Source organism: Melanotaenia boesemani, chromosome 22 (assembly GCF_017639745.1).
Source record: "Melanotaenia boesemani isolate fMelBoe1 chromosome 22, fMelBoe1.pri, whole genome shotgun sequence".
Lineage (NCBI taxonomy): Eukaryota > Metazoa > Chordata > Actinopteri > Atheriniformes > Melanotaeniidae > Melanotaenia > Melanotaenia boesemani.
This window is the reverse complement of record NC_055703.1, coordinates 7,684,255-7,694,556: the sequence shown is the minus strand read 5'-3', so window position 1 is coordinate 7,694,556 and position 10,302 is coordinate 7,684,255. Positions and strand designations below refer to the sequence as shown.

The following is a 10,302-nucleotide window of genomic DNA, read 5'->3' as shown; positions in this document are numbered from 1 at the left end:
AAAGAAATTGCACATAAGCCATTGAACTCAGCTTTATTCGTAAAGAGCTGAATTGCAACATAAGCTAAGGCATTTGAAGACTCTAATGCTGGACTTTTTACTATGAAACTTACTGATACACAAAACTGATTGAAAAACACTTTTAAAGTAGCAAAATTTTGAACAAGCTCCTAACAATGGTATTACAATACAAGCTCGGCTGTGCAACGTGTCCCGACAGGGCTACAGAGAACGCTTCTTTGTGCTCTGTCATGAAGTTGAGTTAAGATAAAGTAGTGGAATTACAGTTGGTTTTACAGGTATATGCCGGAAAGAAATGAACCAAACTCACTTTGGACATGATATTGAACATCAGCTGCAATTTTGAAGTCCCTGACTAAAGAAATTTTATCATAATAATGACAGTTATTGGATATTGGACAGATGGATTGATATGCTAGTAATAGTTGTTCTGGTATTTTGAATGCAGAATAATTAAACTGCCACTAATTTGAATTAACTTAATCTAGATGTTTCATTATCAGGAAAAACAGAGTACAAACTTAAACTGTCAACTTTGCAGCACATAAGGTCTCCACAAGCTCCTCTCCTCCTCGCCTTCCTGTCAACCCTGAACTCATCATTCATTAACTCCATCCTGCTGCTATCCTCTGTCCTTTGGAAAGCACTCTTTGGATCTCCATGTTGTCGCTTTCTTTTTGGGGTTGATGTCATGGCTGTTGTATTATGTTATTGTTGTTGTCTTTTCTTTGAATGTGAATAATAAATTTCATGCATTTTGGACTTGACTGATTTTTTAATTCAATTTGTCTTCAGCATTTCTGTTTTATTTTACATATTCCTGTCATCTTATCACTGTAATGTACATTAAAACATCAAACTATTCATATAGACAGTAAAATCTTTTTATCTTTGGACATTGTCCATGGTTTTACCGGTGTCATGTACCAAACAGTGTGTATATATATATATATATATATATATATATATATATACTTTGTATGATACGCTGCTTCCAAGAAAGTTTTGTCCTATAGCGTTGCCGTACTGTCTGACGTCACATTTAAGCGACAAGAAACAATGGTAAGTGAGCAAGCAATTTTTACTGTGACTATTAAAGTTGTTTTTATTAAATTAAAACGAATCATTTTAAACTGATTTTTCAGTAATAATGCTGCAGATGACATAAGCCGCAATGACACAATATTTGAGCTGGCTCTGTCAACATTTTTTTTTATTACAGACGAAAGACGTTGATTATAGTCTACTAGCTGAAGGCTAGCGATGTTAGCTTTTTTCGTAGCTCGGAGAACTAGTTACTTTACGCTTAATTTGCCAAGTCGTGAATTTTGTCGAGGCAGTCTTTGTTTTTTTGTTTTTTCCAGTGTTAGGTATACATTTTCATGGAACATTTTACTACTGTTACCCACCATCTTTCTGGTGAAATAGGCTACTCTGTATTATATAGCTAGCCATATTGCCCCAGTAACTGCAAGTAAAAACAGTATTTAGCTTGGGCAATGATACTTTCAGAGGAATAAATGTGCATTTATAAAACCAAAATTGAACTCGCTCTTTTCATTATCTTTGTTGCGTTTACATGCACTGATATTTTTTCTAGGGTCAAAGTCAGAGTGGAGGACATGGTCCCGGAGGAGGCAAGAAGGATGACAAGGTAATACGGGTTTTTAAAAAATAACGATTGAAGTGGTTGTTTAGGTTGATAAACATGAAAGCAGCATGTTCTTCTAAAGTAACTTGTTGATAGTTAATGTTGGATATCAAAACCACATCAACAGTCAACCTCGGAGCAAATTGGGCTATTTGAAAAATTGTGACGACTTATTAGATATTTGGTCTAGTTTGCTCGTTGCAGCTGTTTTAACAAAACTCAGTGTAGGATAATGATCAATACTGTATATAATCAGAATTTAATCATTATATTCTTAGTTTTTCTCTCACAGACCTCCATTAAAACTGGGTTTCAATGGCAAAAAGTTGTGTTATGTGAAGAAAGTTTTCTAGAGCAGTTTGAGCTAAGTTTTTCATTGTGAAGTAACACTTTTTGGAGGTTTGGTGTGTAATTATACAATTTCCATCAACTCACTATTATTTACTATCCTGCTTTCTTTATTAAAAGGATAAGAAAAAGAAGTATGAGCCTCCCATTCCAACCAGAGTTGGCAAGAAAAAGAAGAAGACCAAAGGACCAGATGCAGCTAGCAAACTACCACTGGGTAAACAAGTGAAAATTCAACACAATGTATAGAAACATTTACTTGTCTAGCAGCTTGTCCTCTTTTTTTATTTTTTGGTTATTTAATAAGTCTGCCACTTTGTTTTTCTCTAGTTTATGAATCTATTCAGGTTGGGTTTAGTTCACATTTTTCGCCTATCAGACTTTGCATCATGCTTTTATTTGTTTTGTTTTTTGCTTGATTTTAATGCATTAAACTCAGTGTTGTGCAAAACAGTGTATTACAGACTGTTACGATGTGTGTGAAGAGGCATAATACTTAGATCAGTGGGTGAAACAAATTGATGTAATGTACTATTCATGATAAGTTTACATATACTGCATGTGTGTCTTTCAGTCACACCTCACACTCAGTGTCGCCTGAAGCTGCTGAAGCAGGAACGAATCAAAGATTATCTACTGATGGAGGAGGAATTCATCAGAAACCAGGAGCAGATGAAGCCCCTAGAAGAGAAACAGGAGGTCAGCTTTTATATCATAATTCCCCCCATCCTTTTGTGCTTCATGTTTTGGTAAATTGATTGTACAATAATACTTTTTTTCTTTGCTTTGCCCTGTATAGGAAGAAAGGTCAAAGGTGGACGACCTGCGTGGAACCCCAATGTCAGTAGGCACTCTGGAGGAAATCATAGATGATAACCATGCCATCGTTTCCACCTCTGTGGGATCAGAGCATTACGTCAGCATCCTGTCCTTTGTAGATAAAGATCTGCTGGAACCAGGCTGCTCTGTCCTGCTCAACCACAAGGTAACATTTGGTTGTAGAGTTTCATTTTATTAAAGACAAAATGAGTAGTGTTTTTCACTCTGTTACACCCTGTTAGTGTTTTATTTATTGGGGTTCAGTTTACACAACTGCTGACACTGTCATCACCTTTTCTTTACCTGATGTAAAGATGAATAAAAATGGACTATTGAGGTCTTGTATTTGTGTTATTGTAGGTTCATGCTGTGATTGGGGTACTGATGGATGACACCGATCCCTTGGTGACAGTGATGAAGGTGGAAAAAGCCCCACAAGAAACCTATGCTGATATAGGAGGGCTGGACAATCAGATCCAGGAGATTAAGGTAAATTATTACACTGTCGTGTTGAATGAGCAGAGCTCAACTTGTAACATGCACATTTTTTTTCAGGTTAAGCAAGAGTAAGTTTGAATTAGTCTGTTTGTTTGTTTGGGTATGTTGAAAAGCTTTATATTTGAGGCTGATTGTTGTTTCTGGTTGGTTTTAACAGGAATCAGTGGAGCTGCCCCTTACACACCCAGAATATTATGAGGAGATGGGCATTAAGCCTCCCAAAGGTGTCATCTTGTATGGACCACCTGGCACAGGTTAGCTCTGAACTGTATAAGCAAAACAAGAGATGGCTTTAGGATGCTTATTTGAGCCTTCTGTACCCTACATTGCCATCAACACTGCATATAGGGTGCAGGGAGAGTAACTGTTAAATATAACAGAATTATAATTGTTTCGGACAATTTCTGAAACTGTTTATTTTGCCAGTTTGAGGAGTTAAAATAAAAAAAAGTTCAGTTTTTCTAAATTATTTTTGGTCATTGCCTAATATAAGTCAGGTCAACTTTATTCATAAGCACATTTAAAAACAACATTTTGACCAAAATGCTGTACAACTAGAAGTGACAAAATAGAAATAAAATTAGTAAGATATAAGATACTAATAACTATAATAACAATTATAAACCAATAACTTCTAAAAAAAAAAAAAACATCCACTAGCATAGCTGTACACTTGTACAATAATGTGATCAAACCTTTTAAATAACAACTGTATCTTGCAAACACACGTTTGTTTATATTCAAACCCTGATTTTGGTTTTCATCATCTGGTTTGTGTTTCTTTCTTGTCTGCAGAATAATTCATGCTGGGCAGTGACAGAAATGTTTTTAGTTCAGTCACAGTACCGGTAGCTTGTCTATATATATATTTCAACAAACTAATGTGACCGAACTCCAGAGATAAAGGGGATTAAATATATTCCTCACACTTCATTCAGACAGATCTGTGAAAGTGATAGACGGGGCTAACAGCTCATACTATCACACCCAAGGTGCAGTGGTTATAAGTAACATAGCAGGGGAGAATGAAAATGGCTAAAAATATCACTTTGTTTATGCTAAGCTCATTGAACAGTCAGTGTTATTCTCCTAAGGATTTATTTACACTGACGGTAAGAGCATATGTCTAGTTGTTTTGTAAACCTGAATACAGCCTCTTACACTGCTGTTTGTCAGACCAGCAGCTGCACCACTCACCACTTCAAAGATTTAGTTTTCTCACAACATGTCGTTTTGCCACAGAAATTTGTATCAAGCTAACAAGTAGTCACTTAAATAAAACAGCTGTGAATGGAAGTAGTTGAAAATGTTGATTATATAGTTAAAAAGAATTTGTTTGGCTAAGTTGCTTAGAAGAAAATGTAAGGTAATGCAACTCATTATCACTGGTGCAATTCTTATTTACCCACAAGCTGTCAGATTCCTCTGAACAGGTGATCGTACAGTACGTTATACAAACCGGCCACTGCTTGAGTGTCTGATAATCAGCAGTAAGTGTTTTACTAGGTTCAACCAAGTCAAATTGTTGTCGCAAAATGTTACAGAACAGCACCAAGAAAGTATTTCAGAACCAACGCTCACATTCAGTTGCCACCAAGTGAATGCAAAGCAGTACATTTCTAAAAAAAGTTATTGATAAATCCCATTTGGTCATTAGGTATTTTTTAAAGGGCATCACAACAGGCAAGGTGAGAGGCTCATCAGCCTCCTGCAGCTTCACAGATCACAGTGCATGTAGTCAGCGTAATGATTGAAAACACCTTTAACATCACAAGCGTCAAGGAAAAAGTTGAAGTCCTTAACAGCGATGTTGTGTCTGAACTGTAAATTTTAACACAGCCTAAAAGGTTGCAAGTCATAACTGATTTTACACTTTTATGACTGTGAGGATGATGTGGACAATTTAATTCTTTGACAAAGTCTTGGTTTCATTACTTTCTATCTGCACATTTCAGGATTTCACATAAATGTTTTGCTTACCTTTTCACGCTGACTGTATCTCTAATTTCTTAGATGACTACAAAAAAGCTTCTATGTTGTTAAAGCTTTATAGGAAGCCTACATTTCATATTAACTGAAATTGGGAATGATTAAAGAAGTAAAAGTATACATACTGTTCTTGTAATCTGTGTTTTAAGGGAGGCAGTTGTGTTTGTGTCTGAGAAATTAAACTTGCACTTTAAACTAAATGGAGAATTTCCAGAGATGACACAGAAACCTTAACATTTCTGATAAAAAATTTGAAGCAATAGTACAGCTTGTGCATTAAGTAAATATGTTATGAGAAACTGCTTAATCGTCTTGAGAAAGAGTAGCTGCTGGTCTGTTTAAGGTATGTTAATCAAACTGGAAAAGCGAATGAGCTTTTTTTCAAACCTTTATTTGTTATGCAGGAAAGACTCTGCTTGCTAAGGCTGTAGCCAATCAGACATCAGCCACCTTCCTGCGGGTGGTGGGCTCCGAGTTGATCCAGAAGTACCTTGGAGATGGGCCCAAACTGGTGCGAGAGCTCTTTAGGGTGGCGGAGGAGCACGCCCCCTCCATTGTCTTTATCGATGAGATTGATGCCATCGGCACTAAGAGGTACACAAAGTTCTACTTTACTATCTCAGTGTAAGCGAGAGCAACCGAGCACAGATAATAAATCACTTGCAGTGCTGAGGAGTCAAGACTGATGTCAACATGCTGGATGGGTGTTATTACTTGCTAAAATAATGATGTGCCAGACAGGATGCTAACACCTCAGTAAATGGCTTACTGATAATGTACAGAAATGCATCCTTATCTCTCCTTATTGAGGTTGTTGTTCAATTTGCATTCCCATTTTAAGGCTTCTGATTTTAGTCTTCTGGTTTTGTTGGCTGCTCTGAGAAGACTGTTAAAGTGTCTGATCTCAGTGTGCCTGAAGACCAGAGAGCACCTCAAAGTGCTACTGCAGTGCAAGTTTACTGTCTGTGTGTCAGCAAGATTATATGAGCTAGTTAAAAGATGAAACATGGTCCAAGAGAGCATTATGAAGGAAACTTTGGTAGATAATGTCTCATAGGAGTCTTAATAATAGGATGCATCAGATCCCATACATTTCGGCTTGTGTTTCCTGTTTGTTATGTAGGTACGACTCAAACTCCGGTGGCGAGAGGGAGATCCAAAGGACCATGCTGGAGCTGCTTAACCAGCTGGATGGTTTCGACTCGCGAGGAGATGTGAAAGTGATCATGGCCACCAATCGGATAGAAACTCTGGATCCAGCCCTCATCAGACCCGGTGAGTGGATGTGTGATTCTGCCTGGATTGGTCTCAGACTCTGCGCCTGCTTACTTCCCTACCATCAGTACTGTAAATCTGTCTGGCACTTAGGAAATGGCTGTATTCTGCTGAGTCATGGCAGGCAGGGGAAATTGAAATGTCAAGGAGTCTTTTTCTGCTTTTAGGAGTGAATATTTATGATCTTGTTCTCTTTAGTGAGCAAAGATCCTTGCTAAAGGCTATTATATGCATATAAGACATGACTTCCTGGCAATGTAGGGTACATTTTCCTCTGTTTTCATAAAAGGGAATAACTTAACATTTTCTCTTTGTGACAAGTTTTCACTTGGGGTAATAACATATGACCAGATGGAGTCAAAGTGTTCGCAGACATGGGACAACTCTTCCTTTAAAAAAATACTGCTGTTTATCAAATTTGTCAAATACTGGTCTAAGTCTGCTGAACAGAAAATCCTGAGAGATTTGCAACCAGTGTTTGTTTCCTTCGGTCCTCCTCAGGGAGAATCGACCGGAAGATCGAGTTTCCTCTGCCGGATGAGAAGACCAAAAGAAGGATCTTCCAGATCCACACCAGCCGCATGACTGTGGCCGATGACGTCACCCTTGATGACCTCATTCTGGCAAAGGATGACTTATCAGGAGCAGACATCAAGGCAAGAGAAATGCTGTTCATTTTTATGAAATTACCCTTTTCAAACAGACATCCACTTTTACTGCAGTAAAACATATAAGAATTTCCTGTGTAATGAGAGATTAGAGTAAATTGAGCAACGCTGCAGCATTTATCCAGTCTAAGTGCATCTCAGCCTCTTTCTGACTGCAGCCATGTATTGATTATTAAGGTCTTGGTTGTGAGCCAGTTCACATCAGTACCGCACAGTGTAGCTCAGCAGAAAGAGGGAAAGACAAGACAAAGCTGTTGAAAGGGAAACCACTAGTTAATTAACTGGAGTAAGTTTTCCATTCAGAAAGATGTGTTCACTGTTCATGAGGTCACAGCCTCCCCTCTGCTGCCCTCATGTGGAAAACAACAGAATGATGCCATGAGATTTCTTGTGTTTGCTATAAAACTTAAATGGTTTCTGCTGTTTATAACTCTGGCACATGGTACAGAACTCTACTTAAGGTCTCTTTGATTGGGAGACATAACTTGAGTCTATTAGTGACATTACGTTTTAAACTGAAGAAAAGCCACAATATTTTTTTTTAATTAATACACTTTACACAGCTTTGTCAAATCAATGAATGCTGTTGTTAAACCAGTTTATAAGCTCTTTTTTATGTTCCAGTAAGTGTTACTCAGGTTTTTGCAAGAGTTGCTTAGTTTAAGAAGGGAGGCTAAACACACAAAGCAGAGCATTGTTCCTGCAGCAGAATTAGAATAAGCTACCACAACCAGTTTTCTCTGTTGTTACACAGTGCTGCCCAGCTTGTCTTTTTTTTCTTTCTCCTTTACAAACACATGTATTAACTTGACTCTTGCTCCTCCCCTATTTGTCCCCTCTTTCTCTGTTTGTTTTGACCCTCCAGGCCATCTGCACAGAAGCAGGCCTTATGGCACTGCGAGAACGCCGCATGAAAGTCACCAACGAAGACTTCAAAAAGTCCAAGGAAAACGTCCTGTACAAGAAGCAGGAGGGCACACCTGAGGGACTTTACCTCTAACCTAAAACTTTTGTTTTTCCTCACCTCCCTTCACCCCTTCTCTTTCAGTCAGTGAAAGAGACGAGACAGCAGCTGATCTGTCTCCCCAGAAAGCGTTTTGATATATTTTGTGCATGTCTGGTTAATTCCACTTCCTTGTTACCGTCATGTGTTAAGACAGTAAATAAAAAAAAATACAAATTTATCCAATTATGGTGCATTAGTCATCATTTCTAACAGTCTGGAGCATTTCGGATTGCACCACCTGGTGACATTTACCTCCTGTTATACGCCTGCATATCAGGTTCATCTGCAGCCCTCAATATCATACATAGTTTTATTAATATATGTAAATTTTGTGCTTTCTGTGCCCAGTTTCTTATTATGGAGCACAGCATAATTGCTAGTTTATGGAGAGCCAAGAGATCCAAAGGCCTGAAGGAACTCCCTGTCCCATCTCTTCAAAGAAACATTCATCACTAATTACTAGAATATTCCCTATGACTCCCACATAGTTGATGACAGCAATGCACAGAATTAAAACACCCTGACTGGAGCCTTTTACTCAGACATTGCCTCCAGGAGCTGCATAATGTCAATGCATGAATGCTTCACTTCAAGTGTTTACATGGACTTCTTATAAGAAAGAAGGAGAAGCCACACAATTTTTAGTGCATGTTTGAGTTTATGCATGCACTCATAAATATTTCCAACAAGTTCATGAGCGAGGTCATGCAGTTTTATTCATATCTGCCTAAGTTGAGTAAATCCAGCTAAGCTGCCCTTGCTGCAGTCTGACATGCAGAGAAGCGACAGCGTTGATTTAATTCCTCTTGATGTGGAACCATGTGGAACTCGATGCTCAGCAGAAAGTGGCCCCATGCAGCAAACATTGAAACACTTTGTTGGGTCGTCTCTGGACTTGAGCGCTGCAGAACATACAGCGTACCTGCTGCTACTGTGCTGCAGCCCTTTTTATGAAAACACACTTGCCTTATTAAATCAGTCAGTTCAAATGCAGCTCATATATAAGCACATTCAGTAAATGAATGAAGAAAAAAGACCAAAGTGTGGTATGTTGAGCTATAGGGGGCTAGGGTTAATATTTGAAGATGGGTGTATGTTCTAATAAGGCATCAACCCAGTTAGCTTAAGGCAAACGTGTACTTAAAGAACAGATAAATTTAAAAGAAAAATCTATTAGCCATGCCTAGGTACTGCTTAACCCGCATCAGAAACCTCAAGTTATTAATGAGCTTCTCTAAAAGACAAATTATCCAAGGAAAAATCATCAGCAGTACCCCTAAGAGCCAACTATTAAAAGACAAGAGAAGGAGCCTCAGAAAGCTCCACTGGAAAAAAAAGTACATCTGCTTATGTAATAACTGTTTCTTCTGGTAAACATGGCCAAACACTAAACGAATCTAGCAAGAAGTTATGATCAGTTCTAGCAGATTAACTAAAGAAACTTGGGTTAAGGTTAACTCCTGATTATGAGACTCGGACTAGCTCTAATGTGGACATTTACCATAATGGTAGATTAAAATTTGATAGTTTAAATCATCAATTATCAAATTATTATTAACTCCACATGCACTTATTTAAATAGAAATCGGGTATTTGGGCGAAATTAGTTAAAATCTGATTGGTCTTTAGCCTCTCCAGGATGTAAAATAAATAACTTAATCTGTTTTCATTCATTAAATATATTTATAGGTGTGTTTCTGCCTTGTTAATACATACCTGACGTAAGTTCTCCACTTTGTCCACTGGGTGGCGGTTTTGTAAGGTTCGCCTGACACCATATTTACAGGCAGGATCACTTTTTTTGTGTGTATTTGTGTGTGTGGACCATTGAGACAACATTACTTTGCCCAATTCTGCATCGTCATTGTGCCGGTCCAGGTTACTGCGTTTATTTCAAGAAGAACAAACCGTATTACTTCAGGGGAATTATACATGGAGAGTAAATACACCCGAATGGTATACCGACATCCTAAGCTAACGTCCCTGCTTTGGTTTTATAGTTCATTTCACGTAGGCCAACGAGCCTT

The 10,302-nt window shown here is 38.0% G+C and overlaps 1 protein-coding gene across 1 annotated transcript; it reads left to right on the top strand.

Moving 5' to 3' along the window:
* The first annotated feature begins 1,031 nt into the window (after window positions 1-1,031).
* psmc1b (proteasome 26S subunit, ATPase 1b) lies at window positions 1,032-8,452 on the top strand. The gene is made up of 11 exons (XM_041976254.1): window positions 1,032-1,083; window positions 1,622-1,675; window positions 2,141-2,237; window positions 2,595-2,719; window positions 2,820-3,005; window positions 3,200-3,328; window positions 3,495-3,591; window positions 5,731-5,920; window positions 6,450-6,601; window positions 7,103-7,257; window positions 8,135-8,452. The coding sequence occupies exons 1-11, from the start codon at window positions 1,081-1,083 to the stop codon at window positions 8,267-8,269; spliced, it is 1,323 nt and encodes a 440-aa protein (XP_041832188.1). The 5' UTR covers window positions 1,032-1,080; the 3' UTR covers window positions 8,270-8,452.
* The last annotated feature ends 1,850 nt before the right edge of the window (window positions 8,453-10,302 follow it).